At 48.6% G+C, this 16,970-nt stretch overlaps 1 protein-coding gene across 1 annotated transcript in view; it reads right to left on the minus strand.

The window, feature by feature from the left end:
- The window catches only part of HTT (huntingtin), a 118,946-nt gene that overhangs the window by 6,311 nt on the left and 95,665 nt on the right, over positions 1-16,970 (minus strand). The window contains exons 54-63 of the mRNA XM_081332918.1: positions 16,042-16,142; positions 14,846-15,000; positions 13,747-13,886; positions 11,477-11,559; positions 9,966-10,096; positions 7,916-8,045; positions 6,645-6,800; positions 6,119-6,309; positions 2,514-2,628; positions 683-896 (exon numbers count right to left, since the gene is read on the minus strand). Of these exons, the coding sequence (XP_081189044.1) occupies positions 683-896; positions 2,514-2,628; positions 6,119-6,309; positions 6,645-6,800; positions 7,916-8,045; positions 9,966-10,096; positions 11,477-11,559; positions 13,747-13,886; positions 14,846-15,000; positions 16,042-16,142 (1,416 nt within the window). The remainder of the gene's footprint in view (positions 1-682; positions 897-2,513; positions 2,629-6,118; positions 6,310-6,644; positions 6,801-7,915; positions 8,046-9,965; positions 10,097-11,476; positions 11,560-13,746; positions 13,887-14,845; positions 15,001-16,041; positions 16,143-16,970) is intronic.

The raw sequence follows: 16,970 nt of genomic DNA on the forward strand, positions 1-16,970 counted from the left end.
TCAAATTGAAAAGATAGGACGGTTCACAAGGACTGCAGGCCCACCGAAGTGTTTCGGTGCTCTCTGAGCTGGGTTGTTTTTTATGCAGGTGCTTCGTTACCCGACTAGCAAAACCTAGTCGGGTAACGAAGCACCTGCACAAAAAAATCCCCCAGCTTAGATACCCCTCCCACCCAGGATCTATAAAACCGGGTTTGTTGAAAAAGACTAGCTGAAGATCGGTCGCTGCAGGGGTAAAGATCGATGCGTTTTGACCCAGCTATGGAAAATCCTAGCCTCGTGCTGGCCCCGTTGTCAGATGAATATAAACGTGAGCATTTACTCGGTAGGGTGAAAGACCGACGCAGGTAGTCCTCGACTTACAATAGTTCATTTAGTGACTATTCAAAGTTATGACAGCACTGTGACCGTTTTTCATGCTTGTGACCACTGTAATATCCCCATAGCCATGTGATCACAATTCACACACACTTGGCAACTGACTCGTATTTATGATGGCTGCAATGTCCCGGGCTCATGTGATCCCCTTTTGGGACCTTCTGACAAGCAAAGTCAATGTTGGGCTCAATTGTGGCCGTAAATCAAGGACTACTACACTTCTCACCCTTTTCCTTCTGAACCAGTGGATTGTGGCCTAAGCAGCAGTCGCTGAGGAGGACAAGGGAATGACAAGTTGCTTTACCTGTGTACATGCAGCTCAGCATGAGCCCCAAGGCTGCCATAGCTCTGTGGGGACTGAGGACGTTCACACGGTCCACGCCCAGCTTCACCAAGGCTTCACAGTCCAGCTGAGATAGCTGCTCGGAAAGGAGAAGCCTTTCCAGACCTCTGAGCACACAGTGGTAGATCACCGACGGAGTAGATCCCTCGTTTTCGGACAGCATCACTCCACACATCTGGAACAGACCAGAAAGTGTCAAATCTGCCATCGCATCACTTCTGCCCTGCTTTGCTTTGATGGCAGCCTGCCATAAAGTGTGGGGAGCGGGGATAGAGAGGCACAGGGAAGGGGGGAAGACAGGAACCAGAGGTGCCAACCAGCATCACTCCGCACATCTGGAACAGACCAGAAAGTGTCAGATCTGCCATTGCATTGTTTCAGCCCTGATCCGCTTTGATGGCAGCCTGCCATAAAATGTGGGGAGCGGGATAGAGAAGGGGGAGGATGACGGGAACCAGAGGTGCCAACCAGAGACAACGGTGCCAACCAGCATCACTCCGCACATCTGGAACAGACTGGAAAGTTTCGGATCTGCCATTGCATCGCTTCAGCCCTGCTTCGCTTTGATGGCAGCCTGGCATAAAATGTGGTGAGCGGGGATAGAGGAGCAATAGGGAAGGGGGGATGACGGGAACTAGAGGTATCAACCGGAGTCAACGGTTGAATGTTCCAAGGACACACGCGTGGGAACAGAAAACCAATGTCCACCAAACTGTAGAAAAGTTACCAAAGCTACTAATTTGAACCTCATTGAACACAAATGGGATGACCAGTGGGATGAGGGGGGAAAATACCAGGTTTATGCGGGAATCCTCAGATCTGGCTCGTAAGCACTCAGCTTTAGTAAAAGTATAGGTAGTCCTCGACTTACGACAATTGAGCCCAAACTTTCTACTGTCAAGGGAGACATTTGTTAAGGGAGTTTTGCCCCATTTTATGACCTTTCTTGCCACCGCTGATAAGTGAATCACTGCAGTTGATATGTTATATGACTTTGCGGGTCAGGAGGTCACAAAAGGGGATCACGTGACCTTGGGACACAAGGACGGTCATAAATACGAGCCAGTTCCCAAGCATCCGAATTTTGATCACGTGATCATGAGGATGCGACAAAGGTCGTAACTTTGAAAAACCGCCCTCAGTCACATTTTTCAGTGCCGCTGTATCTTTGAACGGTCACTCGACAAACTGTTGTAAGTCAAGGACTACCTGCACATCTTTCATTGCAAATGGCGTCGAGGGTCTTTCTTTCCTAAACGCCCAAGTTGGGATAGGCCTGACAGGAAGAAAGATGGCAGAGCTTCTTTTTACCTCAGCCCAAAGATGCTTTTTCATGAGGCAACTGGACTTTCTCGTTTTTCTTTGAAGGCGTTTCTCTTCTCATCCCAGAAGCTTCTTCAGCTCTGACTGGCTGGTGGAGGGAATGGGAGGATTTATACTCCTTGCTGACAGCTGGTCCTTTGCCTTCTTTTAGAGTCGTTGAGGCCACTTGGACCCTGAGGACACAGACAAACCTCCAAGTGGCCTCAACAGCTCTCTACAAGGTTGCAAATGACCAGCTTTCTGCAAGGAGTATAAATCCTCCTTGCCCACCATCCAGTCCAGAGCTGAAGAAGCTTCTGGGATGAGAAGCGAAACCTCTTCAAAGGAAAAAGAAGAAAGTCCAGTTGCCTCGTGAAAAAATATCTTTGGGACAACCGTGACCTGGATGGCTGAGAATCTCTGTGGACATTTTCAGCTCAGCCTGTCGCAGAAGGCCACGTGGGAAACTCTTTGGAGGGCTCAACCCTACCTGAATAATTCCTGAAGAGAATTCGGGCCCAACGTCAGCAGGGTAGTTTTCGATTAAGTAGAAGGCCACCGCGCACATGACCAAGATGTGCTGCTGGTTGTGGAGGTTCACACAGCTGTTAAAGAGAGACAAGAAAGGTGTCAAGGCCGCTAACATTGGATGTTTTTGCATTGACAACAGACGGAAATGTAGCCATCTTTTTCCCTTTCGCTTTTAGAGTTAGATGATGCGTGTCTGTGTGTGTGTGTCTGTGTGTGTGTGAGAATGAGAGTCCAGCTAGACATAACAACACTAAACGTAGCATGAGAATCAAGGTTACTGAGCCCAGAGCTGATAAAATTGGCAGGATGGAGAGCTGGAGAGGAAGCCCACGCTTCAAGCTAATTGGGGAACGTGATTCATGACTGTCAATTGGAGGAGGGAATTGTGCTTTACTACTAGGTGCCCAGGGGAGGGGGAAATTCAATTTTTGGCTTTGATTATGTAAGCACCGATATTATGCTACTCGAATAAAAGATCTTTTGAAGAGTTTCATCTGTCGGAACCATGACAAAAGGGTTCACCATATGACAGAGATCAGCATTAAAAACAAGCACTCTCTCCTTTCACCTTTGCACGGAAGAAATATAAAAAGGAGGACTAAGCCATCCCTAGGCAGTCTTAGAAGGAGCAACAGCAAGTAGTCCAGTTCATTTAGTGACCATACAAAGTTACAATGGCACTGGAAAATGTGACTTACGACCCTTTTCCACAGTGATGACCTCAGTAGCTCCCCCATTATCACGTGATCCAAATTCAGCCACAGGGCAACTGGCTCATACTTACGACCGTGGATGTGTCCCCGGGGTCACGTGATCCCCTTTTGCGACCTTCTGACAAGCAAAGTCAATGAGGCAGCCGGCTTCACTTAACAACCGTGTTACTACCGTATTTTCCGGCGTATAAGACGACTTTTGAACCCCTGAAAATCACCTCAAAAGTTGGGGGGTCGTCTTATACGCCGGGTCGTGTTATACGCCGGAAAAAAAAACAAATCAGTCGAGCGTCCCCATTCTTGCAAAGCCGGGCTGCCGCGCGCAACCGAGCTATCTCCGGCGCGGCTCCAAAAAAACAAAAAACAAATCCCAGGAGGAAAAAACATTTTCTACCCGTCAAATAAAAATATAATGGCTCTCTCCTCTTCCCTTCTCCCGTTTCACATACCATTAAGCAGAGCCGAAAACCCCGTGCCCCTCCTGTTTAAAAAGTTTTGATCTTTGCAAATGACCTTAGCAAAACTTCTGCGCAGCAGATGTGGGAACAGCAGGGGCGTCTCATCCTTCCTCCCGCTCCGGATTGATCCCCGTCCCGCCGCCCCTCTTTCTCCAATTTGAGGCCGAAGCCAGTTTCTGAACCAAGAAAGGGGAGTTCAGTGCAAGGCGCCCCAGGATCGAGCTAAATTGCCGGTTAATGCAGAACGGAGAAGACGGTAAAAGTTCCCCAAGAGTTAGGGCAGGAAAGGCGAGGCAACCACTGACCAAGGGGATGGAAATCGTCCGAATCCACGCAAGCGCTCCTCGCAACTGCTTCTTGCCCTGCTTCACCCTCCCCAAATGAAATTAAAACAACCTCTTACCGCCTCGCCCGAGACGCAGGCCGATAAGGCGACGGCGAGCACCATCCACACGTTCCACATTATTCCTGCATCACTGAGTTGTGTTTGATTGATCCAAACGGAATTTTGGATTATGACAGACAGGGAGGGCAGGGCATGTAAGTATTTTCCGGCGTATAAGACAAAAAACCTTGAAAAACTTCTTAAAAGTAGGGGGTCGTCTTATACGCCGGGTCGTCTTATATGCCGGAAAATACGGTAACTTAGCTGCAAGGATTCATTTAACCACTGTGGCAAGGAAGGTCGTTAAGTGGGGCAAAGCACAGTTAAACGTCTCACTTAGCAGCAGAAATTTGGGGCTCAATTGTGGTCGTAAGTCGAGGACTAACTTTACAGGTAAACGATACCTAAAGACGTAACAAATACTCCAATCAAGGAATTGCCAAACAAACGGTAAACAGCCCAACCAAAGAACCACCAAGTTCACTCCCATCAACACTCAGGGAAGACCCGAGAGTATATAATTGAGAGCAAATTCCTCTCCCTTCTAGCACTGATGGTGTTACCTAGTTGGGTCATGAAAGGTCTGTAAGGAAACCACCCAGCTCAGAGAGCACCCAGGACTCCACAGTCGTCCTACTCCTCCTCTTCCTCCTCCTCCTCCCTGCAAACCCCCCTCCCTTCTAGCACTGATGATGTTACCTAGTTGGGTCATAAAATGTCTGCAAGAAAGCATCCAAGATCAAAGAGCACCAAGGACCCCAAAGTCCTTTCCTTTACTTCCTCCTCCTCCTCCTCCCTTCTAGTACTGATGTTACCTAGTTGGGTCACGACGTCTGCAAGAAAACCACCCAGCTGAGAGCGCACCAAGGACCCCACAGTCCTCCTCCTTCTCCTCCTCCTCTCTGCAAATTTCACTCCCTTCTAGCACTGATGATGTTACCTAGCTGGGTCACGAAATGTCTGCAAGAAAACCCCCAAGCTCAGAGAGCACCAAGGACCCCACAGTCCTTTATCACGACCACCTCCTCCTCCTCCTCCCTTCTAGCATTGATGATGTTACCTAGTTGGGTCACGACATGTCTGCAAGAAAACCACCAAGCTCAAAGCGCACCAAGGACCCTACACTCTTCCTCCTCCTCCCTATCCTCTCCTCCTCCATTCTGCAAACCCCACTCCCTTCCAGCACTGATGGTGTTACCTAGTTGGGTCATGAAACGTCTGCAAAAAAACCAGCAAGCTCAGAGAACGCCAAATGCATCCATTTTAACTAGGGCTTATTTGGTGGGGGGCTTAATATTACGAGCATCCTGAAAAATCACGCTCGGGCTTGACTTTCCGGTGAGGTCTTATTTCCGGGGGAACACGGTACTAAATGCATCCATCTGGCTGACGATCTTAACGGGGGCTTATTTGGGGGTGGGGCTTATATTACGAGCGCCCTGGGGGAAAAAATCATGCTTGTTAGGGCTTATTTTGCAGGTTAGGGCAGGGGTCGGCAACCTAAAAAAGGAAAAGAGCCACTGGGAACCGGTTCCATCACAAATTAAAAAAAGTGGGAGCCGCGTGCGTGTGTCCATGCACGCGCATGCGCGTGTCCATGCACGCGCATGCGCAAAAAACATTTTGCGCATGCGCAAAACGGTTTTTTGCGCATGCGCGGACGCACGCGGTTGCCATTTTTTTAAAAGTGAGATGGAACCGGTTCCCGGTTGCCCGACGGCGACGGCCCGTCTGCAAAGCTGCCGCTTTCGGCAGCTTTGCAGACGGGCCGCGGCAGCTTCCTCAAAGAGCGGCGCCGCTGCCCGTTCGCGCGGAGGTACGCATGCACCTCTCCAAAGGTTTGGGGAGGTGCGTGCGCACCACTGCCCGTTCGAAGAGGTGCACGCGCACCGGGCGGCTGGGAGCCGCAGGAGACGGCTCAAAGAGCCGCGTGTGGCTCCGGAGCCGCGGGTTGCCGACCCGTGGGTTAGGGTCTTATTTTCGGGAAAATAATGGCATCAAGACCTACTGGGCTACGCCCCGCAGATTGGACAGCAGGTATTCGGTGATGACCGGAATGAGTTGCTTCGCTGTGTCGTCCAGGAGGTCGCACTCCAAAATGTAGAGGATGCCGTGCAAAGCCCCAATCCGGCTGGGCATGTGTGCGCTACGGAGCGTCGATTCCAGCAGGCGACTGACCGGCTCGGCCACAGCTTTATCCTGATGGATGCAAAGAAGGCATAGGAGGGGTCAGGGGCAATTTACCAGCTGTGGGGGGGGGGGGAAATTGCCCAGTATAGATTTCTTTGCAGCGAAGACTCTACTAAAGTTAGTCCTTGATGTTTATGGAGATTCTCCGTCATCCGGGTCAGGGTTGTCCCAAAGGCAACTGGAACGTCCTTGTTTTTTTCCTTTGAAGACGTTTTGCTTCTCATCCCAGAAGCTTCTTCAGCTCTGACCGGATGGCGGGGGGGGGGTGGAACGGAAGGATTTATACTCCTTGCAGACAGAGTGCCAAAGAAGAGAACTTTATCCAAAAAAAAAAATTATCTTACCATACCAAGAACGGCAGCGGCTTTACACAGAGCAGGGACCAAGTACTGAAGAAGGATCTCGTCTTCGGATGGGTGGACCTTTCGCAGTTCCGTTAAGGTGGTGTACATCATTTCAAACTGATTTCTTTCCGTAAATAAGTCGGATACAGCTAAAAGCTGCGAGGACAAAAAGCCAGAAAACGTATTAAAACAAGCAGAGCGTTAATGTCGCAGATTTTATATATTTGCACACAGGTTTTGGCAGAAGGAAGATCGCAAACTGAAATATTTAAACATCTCCTTGCGTTGTTGTCTATGGCGCTTCTCCGTCAATCCAGTTCATGATGTCCCAAAAGGGGCTTTTCCCGAAAAGCGAGCAAAAATCCAGGTGCCTTTTGGAACTTCATTTCATTTTTTTTTTAAAAAAAGCTAAGTTCATGCAATGGTACCATTAACTATAGAAAAATGCACTTGGTTGCAACACCACAGGACGGAAGGAAGGAAGGAAGGAAGGAAGGAAGGAAGGAAGGAAGGGAGGGAGGGAGGGAGGGAGGGAGAGCAGATGAATTCAAGAATTTTGGGGATGGCAGACGAGGGGGGGAGGCCTCCCGGGGCCCCTGATTCGGCCTAGTGTTACTTATAATTTGGACATTTTCAGCCTGGATTTGACAAGAAACACGCCTTGCCATTCTTCATAGACCATCTTGATTATTTACATGTACACACAGTCCTCAACTTACAGCCACAAGGGAGCCCAAAACATCTGTGGCTAAGTGAGACAGTTGTTGAGTGAATTCTGTCCCATTTTATGACCTTGCTTGCCGCGGATGTTAACTGAATCACTGAAGTGGCTTTGCTTGTCCGAAGGACGCAAAAGGGGATTGAGTGACCACCCCCACCCCACTCAGGATATTGAAAACTGTCTTAAAATATGAACCAGTTGCCAAGTGACTGAATTTTATGAATCATGGGGGATGCTTCAACAGTCATTAAGTGTTGTGAAATACAGTCCCAGGTCAATTTTCTCAGGGGTGCCGTAACTTTGAACGGTCAGTAAATGAATTGCCGTTAAGTCGAAGACTACCTGCATTAAGGCACTAGGATATGAGATGCTCAGATCTGGAGAGATTTATAAACTTAGTAAGTAAGTATATAAATAAATCCTGAAATACCCATAAATAGGGCTACCCTTAATTGTGTCCGTGAAGGTATTTATTTGCCGCCAAACCCATTTGTACTTTCAACTGTTGTGCAAGGCGCGATTTACGGAGAACGGAAAGGAGAAATCTTACGGATCGGACCACTTCGCTGATCAGGGTGACCGGGGTCCTCTTGTTCGGGCTGGACGGGAGAATCCACTGACTGTACAATTCCAGCAGGAACTGAGAACACGAATGGATGTCCACCCCGGCACGGTGCTTCCTACAAGCCAAGAGAAGTTAGTAAGTCCCTGGAAATCCGCTGCAAATATTAAGATTTGCGACGGCGGGGAGTGTCCGTCGCTCCGGTGGAGGACGAGGGCGGAGTTCCGTTCTCCGAGCTTCTGGGCTGGTTTCCAAACGTCTCGTTGCCAGTGTGGGTAAGGTCTTTAGCAGAGTTGAGGGGACGTCAGTGTTCTTCTGCTCATGGGGGCTTCATCCGGTCAGTGGGTCAGATGTGGGTGTGTCAAGTGAGGGTTTTGTAATGGGTCAGGTGTGGGTCGCGTCAGATCAGGGTCTTGGGAAGGTCTCCTTAGGTGAGGGTCTTGTGATGGGTCACATCAGGTGAGGGTCTTGTGTTGGGTCAGGTGTGTGTCACATCAGGTGAGGGTCTTGTGTTGGGTCAGGTGTGGGTCATGTCACGTGAAGGTCTTGTGATGGGTCAAGAGAGGGTCAATCAAGTGAGTGTCTTGTGATGGGTCAAGAAAGAGTCACGTGTGTGTCACATCAGGTGAGGGTCTTGTGTTGGGTCAGGTGTGGGTCATGTCAGGTGAAGGTCGTGATGGGTCAAGAGAGGGTCACATCAGGTAAGGGTCTTGTGATGGGTCTTATTATGGGTCAAGAGAGGGTCACATCAGGTTAGGGTCTTTTGATGGGTCAGGTGTGTGTCACATCAGGTGAGGGTCTTGTATTGGGTCAGGTGTGGGTCATGTCAGGTGAGGGTCTTGTGATGGGTCAGGTGTGGGTCACGTCAGGTGAGGGTCTTGTGATGGGTCAGGTGTGGGTCATGTCAGGTGAGGGTCTTGTGATGGGTCAGGTGTGGGTCACGTCAGGTAACGGTCGTGTTGGGTCAGGTGTGGGTCACATCAGGTGAGGGTCATGTCAGGTGAAGGTCGTGATGGGTCAAGAGAGGGTCACATCAGGTAAGGGTCTTGTGATGGGTCTTATTATGGGTCAAGAGAGGGTCACATCAGGTTAGGGTCTTTTGATGGGTCAGGTGTGTGTCACATCAGGTGAGGGTCTTGTGTTGGGTCAGGTGTGGGTCACAGGTGAGGGTCTTGTGTTGGGTCAGGTGTGGGTCATGTCAGGTGAGGGTCTTGTGATGGGTCAGGTGTGGGTCACGTCAGGTGAGGGTCTTGTGATGGGTCAGGTGTGGGTCACGTCAGGTGAGGGTCTTGTGATGGGTCAGGTGTGGGTCACGTCAGGTAACGGTCGTGTTGGGTCAGGTGTGGGTCACATCAGGTGAGAGGCTTCTGACGGGTCTTGTGATGGGGAGGTAACGTCAGGTGAGGGTCATTGGGAGAAGTGCTGGTTGTGGGGGATTGCGCGGGATGGTTGAGGGTTGGTGCTGTTGCTGGTGGGTTGTGCGGTTGATTAAAATTCTGAGGGGTTCGTAGGCTGGTGGTAGGTTGATGTGTCTGAGGCAGTCCTCGACCTACGACCACAATGGAGCCCAAAATTTCTGTTGCTAAGTGAGACAGTTAAGTGAATTTTGCCCCATTTTACAACTTTTCTTGCCGCAGGGAATCACTGCAGTTGTTAAACTGAAAAGAGTCATTAAGTGAATCTGGCTTGCTCGTTGACTGTGCTTGTCAGAAGATCGCAAAAGGGGATCGGGTGGACACACCCCCCCCCGGGGCACTGCAACCGTCATAAATAGGAGGCAGTTGCTAATTTTGATCACGTGACCACGGGGAGGCTGCAGTGGGTCGTTTAAGTGTGAAAAACGGTTGTAGGTCACTTGCTTTAGTGGGGCTGTAACTTTGAATGTTGGCTAAAGCAACCGTTGTAAATCGAGGACTCCCTGCCTTGACTAATTAAGATATGGAAATTTCAACTCGGATCAGAAAGCGTCAAGGTCACTCTGAACGGGAACTCCAGAACGGGTGCGCAGCCGAGACAAACATCAATAAAAGGGAAATACCTGGAGTTCATGGGGGAGGAGGGGGGCGAAGAAAGGACAGGCATGTCGCTCTCGTCATCTTCATCGTCACCCCACTCTTCCTCCCGCAACGGCGTGATGCTATTTCCCAACCACACAGAGTGGATGGAGACCTTAGAGCAAAAAAAAAAAAAAAAAAGTAAAAATAAAGATCGTTAACAATTCTTGAGCTCCTTGAAGGCGCACCTTGGCGTAATAAAACATCAAACGCGAATTCATGCGTAGAAAAGGAATTCATACATCCAAAGCGCCATTATAGGCAGTCCTCGACTTACGACCGCAGTTGAGCCCATAAATTTACGTTGCTGAGAGAGAGGCATTTTGTTTGGCGGGTTTTGCCACGTTTTGCGACCTTTCTCGCCACCGTTAAGTGAACCACTGCAGTTGTTGAGTTAGGAACATGGTTGTTCAAGTGAATCTGGGTTTCCCCCAGCGACTTTGCTCATAAATGGTGATCACATGAGCCTGGGAACGCTGCAACCGTCATAAATACGAGTCAGTTGCTAAGCATCTGAATTTTGATCGCCTGACCACGGAGATGCTGCAACAGTTGTAAGTGTGGAAACATGGTTGTTAAGTCCCTCTTTTTCAGTGCCATTATAGCCTCAAATGGTCACTAAACGAACTGTTGTTAAGTCGAGGACTACCTGTGATGACCCAGGGCACAGCACAGAGGCAATGCAGTCAGCTGGCAACTCAAGCAGCCCTTTATTTGCTCCCAATTTCCCCCAAATGCTCCCTCATTTCTGGCAAGCCTCCAAACAAAAGACACATACCCCTTCAGCCTGGCTGCAAGTAGCTTCACATACAGTCTGATTAGGAGAGGCATTTACTCAAGACCACGGAGATAACAAGGAATGACACATACATCATAAACCTAACGAGTCTGTGTGAATATAAGCTCGCCTGAGCAGTTTTCAAAAGAGAGAAGCGGAAATACAGTCCGAGGTCTTTAAACATTCAAGCAACGCGGTCAGTCAGTCCAATGGTCAAGAGTTTCCAGGTTTCCAAGCAGAAGTCACAGAACAAGAGATCAGCAACAACACACACAAAACTCCAAGGAATCAGCGTTTGTTCCTGACAAATGCCTCTCCCCATGGCATCTCCTTAAATCGCAGTCTCCAGGTGGGCCTTGTGGAGAGGGGCGGGACGCTCTCCTCCCAAGTAGTTGAGCCTGCCTGCGTTGTTCCCTCCTTCTCTCCACTCTCCGTCCTCTAGGATCAGTTGGGGGTGGCCCTTGCTCATCACCTGAACTCTGTCTCCCTTGTTCATCCTCTCCCAATCCTGAAGGGCCCTGGCCTGCCTCGGCCTGCTCTTCCCCACGTTCCTCTGAAGCCACAGAAACCTTTCCCTCATCCCGTTCCAGCATTCCAGCTCATTTTCCTCCGCAGATTCAGGCTCCGACGGAGGCATGACACTACCTGTATTTTAGGGAATACTAAAATTATTCCGATTTCTTTTTGGTTTAACAGGCGTGGTGCATTTGAACATACCTGCCCTAGTTTGTACCCCATGTTCCCCATTTCGCGTTCCGTATTGATTTGCAGCAGCAGTTTTTCGTGGCTAATGAGGGCGCCTGAAATAAAAAAGAAGAAATAATAATTATGATCGCCGGAGTTTCAATTATTTCTCTGTTAAGACTGATACCTCCCTGCATCCAGGAGCTGAAGAGGATGAAACCCCACAGATCTCAAGTCTCTGATCTGAGAACGGCTTGGCCTGCAGGAGGAGGCTGAGAGACCGCGAGACCCAACTCGTGCGGAACAATTCTCTTTTTATAAAACCACTATATTTCAGTAGAAAATATTCTTTATTTTAATGCCTCCCCCGCCGATGCAAAGAAATCCTTACTAGTGCATGATTATATTTTGCAACACGACTGGCACAGATTTTTAAAAAATTGTTTAAGCAAGAGCAAAGTAAACTACTTAGATCAGAGGTCCCCAACCTTTTGGGTACCAGGGACCAGTTCTGCGGAGAGAGGTTTTTCTGTGGACCGGAGGGGGCGCAGTTTTGTGTGCTCCCTGCATCTCGCAGATGGGGCTTTGCTTGTTTGTGCGGCCCAGTTGCTGGCATGCCGCAGCCTGGTACTGGTCCGCGGCCCAGGGGTTGGGGACCCCTGACTTAGATTATGTCTGGGGTATTCGATGAACAGATTGATCAATTCTAAAGCGAAGATTAGGGCAGCCAAGAATAATCTGATCAAGGATGAAGTTGAAATGTATTCCTTTTTTAACCCTCCGTTCATGTCTAAGTTTTGGGTGCCAGCCAAAACTGAAAATGGTGAGGAATTTCTACACAAACTGGATAGAGAATGGACCTGACCCATCACAAGACCCTCACCTGTCGTGGCCCTCCCATCACAAGACCTAATGACCACACAAAGCACATTGACACTGACATCCGCTAAACTCTGCTGAAGAGGTTACATCGCCTGGTAACAAAATGTTCAGAAGCCAACCCACAAGCTTGGGGAACCGACCTCCACCCTCATTTTGCTTCCTTCCCCTGTCCTCACCACTTTCTACAGAGGGACGATCGAGGGCATTCTGTCATACAGCATCACAGTCTGGTTTGGAAGCATCCCTGCTTCAGATAGAGAGTGGTGAGGACAGCAGAAAAGATTATTGGCAGTTCAGAGAGTGGTGAGGACGGCTGAAAAGATCATTGGCAGTTCCCTCCCTCCCATCCAGGACATAGCACAGAAGCGTTGCTTGAGCAGGGTCCGCAGGATTGTCTGGGACACCACACATCCTCCTCATGACCTGTTTTCCTTGTTCCCTTCTGGGAGGAGGGGGCTCCGTGGTATCCAAAGCAGAACATCCAGATTCAGTCACAGTTTTGTTCCACACAGTATTAACCTTGTGAACTCTCAAGCTTCCTCTTTCCATTATGTATTCAAGATGGACAGGGATGAATATTTATATGTTACTTAAGGAGAGGGAGTCCTTTGGGAGAAGGGCGGTATATAAATAAAATTATTATTATTATTATTATTATTATTATTATTATTATTATTATTATTATATTACTTATATATAAGGGTGTAGCTCTGTACATATGTTGTATATAGTATGTTTAAATGTGCGTTATGTATGTGTACACTTTTAAGAGCAAGCAACTAAATTTCATTTTTAATGTGTGTCTAAATATGTCCTGCTTTCTGATAATAAGAAATAGAACTCTTCCTTCTATATCTACAGGTGGTCCTCAACTTACATCAGTTCATTTAGTGACCATTCAAAGTTACAACGGCCCTGAAAAAAGCGACTTGCGACCATTTTTCGCACTTACGACCATTGCAGCATTCCCCACGCTCGTGTGATCAAAACTCAAGATGCTCGGCAACTGGTGCATACTTACAACGGTTGCCATGTCCTGGGGTCACGTGATCCCCTTTTGCGACCTTCTGACGAGCAAAGTCAAGGGGGAAGCCTGATTTGCTTAATGACTGGGTTACTCTTAGTTGATTCACTTAACCACAGTGGCGAGAAAGGTCGTAAAACGGGGCGAAACTCGGTTAACCAATGTCTCGCTTTAACAACGGAAATGTTGGGCTGAATCATGGTCGTAAGTCGAGGACTATCTCTCTTGTCCACACCTAAGAGACGTGTCCCTGATTTAAAAAAGGCAGAATCAGCCTTGAGTTTTTAACGTTGAGTGAGACGTGGACCCTCTTTCCAAAACGCAAACACAACCAGCCTCATGGCCTCTCTCTGTACATGTAGTGCATCGATAGTTAAGATACTACATCACCGCTTACCTGTAGTAGAGGGTGCCAGAGATGGAACAGGGTCCCACACCTGATACAAATGGTGGCAAGCAACATTGTCCCTCTTGGATGCCAGCTCTTGAATCTCTTGCTCGATGGCTCCTCGGATAATGTTCAGTTTTCTCCCAAACCTGGTATTCAGCGGAAAGAAGGCGTTCTTGAAAAATCATCTAACATCGTCAAATCGGCGACGTATTTTAAAACAAGGGTTCCTTCCCCCCCTCAAAGCACGTGAAACAGACATTTAAAACTGAAATGGGCTACCTATTGACTTAAGAGCTGTGGATAGCCTGCGACTTGCAACGTTTCGTTTAGTGACTGTTCGAAATTACAACAGACCGCGCTGAAAAAAGTGAGTTATGACTTTTTTTTTGAGGGAGAGGAGAGAGAAGAAGGAGAGAGGGAGAAAAAGCGAGAGAAAAAAAGAGAAGAGGGAGGGAGGGAAAGATGAGAGAGGAGAAAGAGAAAAGGAGAAAGAGAAAGAGAGGGAGAGAGGAAGAGATAAGGAAAGAGAGAGGAAGACACAGAGAGAAAGCCAGAGGAAGAGAGGAAGAGAGACGGAAAGAGAGGAGAAAGAAAAAGAGAGAAAAGGAAAGAGAGAGAAAGGGAGAGGAAGAAAGAGAAAGACAGAGAGAGAGAGAGAAACAGAGGAAGACAAAGAGACGGAAAGAGAAGAGAAAGAAAAAGAGAAAAGGAAAGAGAGAGAAGGAAAGAGAAATGGAGGGGGAGAAAGAGAGAGACGGAGAGAGGAGAAAGAGTTTGTGTGTGTGTGTGTGTGTGTGTGTGTGTGTGTGTGAGAGAGAGAGAGAGAGAGAGAGAGAGAGAGAGAGAGAGAGAGAGAGAGAAGACAAAGGAAGAAAACTGCTTTTCATCCTTCTCAATCTCTTGTTGGGACCACCAGGGTTTGTCAACAGTTGAGGTCCCTCCGCCTAGATCAGATGCTAGGGACGCTGTCTCTCGTCTCTCTTTTAGACACTTCCGTGAACGGGCCAGGCGGCTTGCCAATTACGCTTCCACCACAGAACCATGGGGCTTGCAGGCTGCCTTCCCCTCATCGAGGCATAGTTGGGGATAAAGGAAAGAGACCTACCTGGTGTCCAGAGCTTTCAAGGTTTTGTTCCGAGGCTGCTGCTCCAAACAGCTCACGGCCGGATTGCCGGCCAGCGGAATGGTCATTGCGCTCAGCACCAAGGAAGTGATCGCCTGAACAGCTAGGATGTTAATCTGGGTCCTTTCCATGTCTTCCTAAGGAGGTGGGGGGGGGAAAGGGCACAGGTGTCAATCTGGGTGGTTGGGGGTGGGTGGGAAACAGGTGGTTGGGCGTGGCTGGGGTGGTAACGGCAGACTGGGTGGGACTAAAAAGTTCAATCGATCAATTCCAACTTTGCGAGATCTTTTTCTTTTCCTGTGAGAAGTTGAAATTGATTGATTGATTGATTGAATCCTTTTTTTTTTGCATACTGCAACGGAGGCCTAAAGCGAAAAGATTTTATAAAACCCAGATGGGGCAATGACACGTGTGCCCACAGAGAGGGCTCAGCATGCCACCTGTGGCACGCGTCCCATAGGCTCACCACCATGGACATAGGGTTAGGGTTACATCTCCATGAACTCGGAGAGCAAAATGGACATTGCCAACAAATTTGGACTGCTTGGGTATGGTTAGGAGGACACTGACCTTTCTAGCCTACTCTATCTATGTTTCCTGGTAAAATTCATGGAAAAATTCCATTGGAGGATAATCCCACTTAGGGTTAGGCCACTGTGAACTCGGAGAGCAAAATGGACATCACCAACAAACCCGGAGTGCTTGGGTATGGTTAGGAGGCCACTGACTTTTCTAGGCTGCCCTATCTATCTTTTGTGGTAAAATACATGGGAAAATCCCATTGGAGGAAAATTCCACTTAGGGTTAGGGTTAGGTCACTATGAACTCATACAGGAAAATGGACATCGCCAAGAAATTCGGAGTGCTTGGGTATGGTTAGGAGGGCACTGACTTTTCTAGCCTGCCCTATCTATCTTTCCTGGTAAAATACATGGGAAAATCCCATTGGAGGAAAATTCCACTTCTGATCGATCAGATCTATATTTATAATATATCTATCTACAGTCTCTCTCTCTCTCTCTCTCTCTGTCTCTGTCTCTCTCTCTCTGTATCTATCTATCTATCTATCTATGCAAACACCCTCCCTTCCAATACTGATCACAGTACCTAGTTGGGTAATGAAATGTCGGGAAGGCCACCAAGGCCGGATGGCACCAAGGGCCACCTGATTATGTTACCTCTTGCTGGTTTTCTTCCTGGTCCATGACGATCGGCTGGGTCACAAGAACACCCAGGAGGGTGGCCCAGGTTTCCTCAAACTGCATGCGGTTTGTCCACCCTGAAGGCAAAAACCCCAGGCTTGCCGTAAGATGGGCAGCTTTATAAATTTGACAGATAAATAAATATTTAACTCCTCCAGAATCCAGAGCCTCTTACGCTTCTTCACTTAAAACCGGAGTGACCGCAGAATAATGAGAAACAAATATCGCAAGGGTCTTGACAAGATGACCTGCGGGCCCACAAGCAACTCGTTGCCTCCGGCAGTAAACTCTGAATCCAGAGGAGAGGTAAACTGCCCCCCCCCCGGACCGGACAGAGCAGGGCTGTGGTGGCGCAGTGGTTAAAGTGCAGTATTGCAGGCTAATTCTGCCCACAGGCTGCAGTTCGATCCTGACCGGCTCAAGGCTGACTCAGCCTTCCATCATTCCGAGGTGGGTAAAATGAGGATCCAGATTAGAGAGGGCCGTAAAGCACTATGGAGCAGATATAAGTCTGCTATTGCCCTTCCTTCCTTCCTTCCTTCCTTCCTTCCTTCCTTCCTTCCTTCCTTCCTTCCTTCCTTCCTTCCTTCCTTCCTTCCTCTCCTTCACAGTGGTTAAAATGCAGTATTGCAGGCTAACTCTGCCCACTGCCAGCAATTCGATCCTGATCGGCTCAAAGCTGACTCAGCCTTCCATCCTTCCCAGTTCAGTAAAATTAGGACCCAGATTGTTTGGGGGAGGGGGGCAAGAGGCTGTAAACTGCTCAGAGAGAGAGGGCTGTCAACCACTGCGAAGCGGTATATAAATCTAAGTGCTATTCCTTCCTTCCTCCCTCCCTCCCTCTACTTCTTTTCCTTCCTTCCTTCCTTCCTTCCTTCCTTCCTTCCTTCCTTCCTTCCTTCCTT

This window comes from Vipera berus (genome assembly GCF_964194415.1).
Source record: "Vipera berus genome assembly, chromosome: 7".
NCBI lineage: Eukaryota > Metazoa > Chordata > Lepidosauria > Squamata > Viperidae > Vipera > Vipera berus.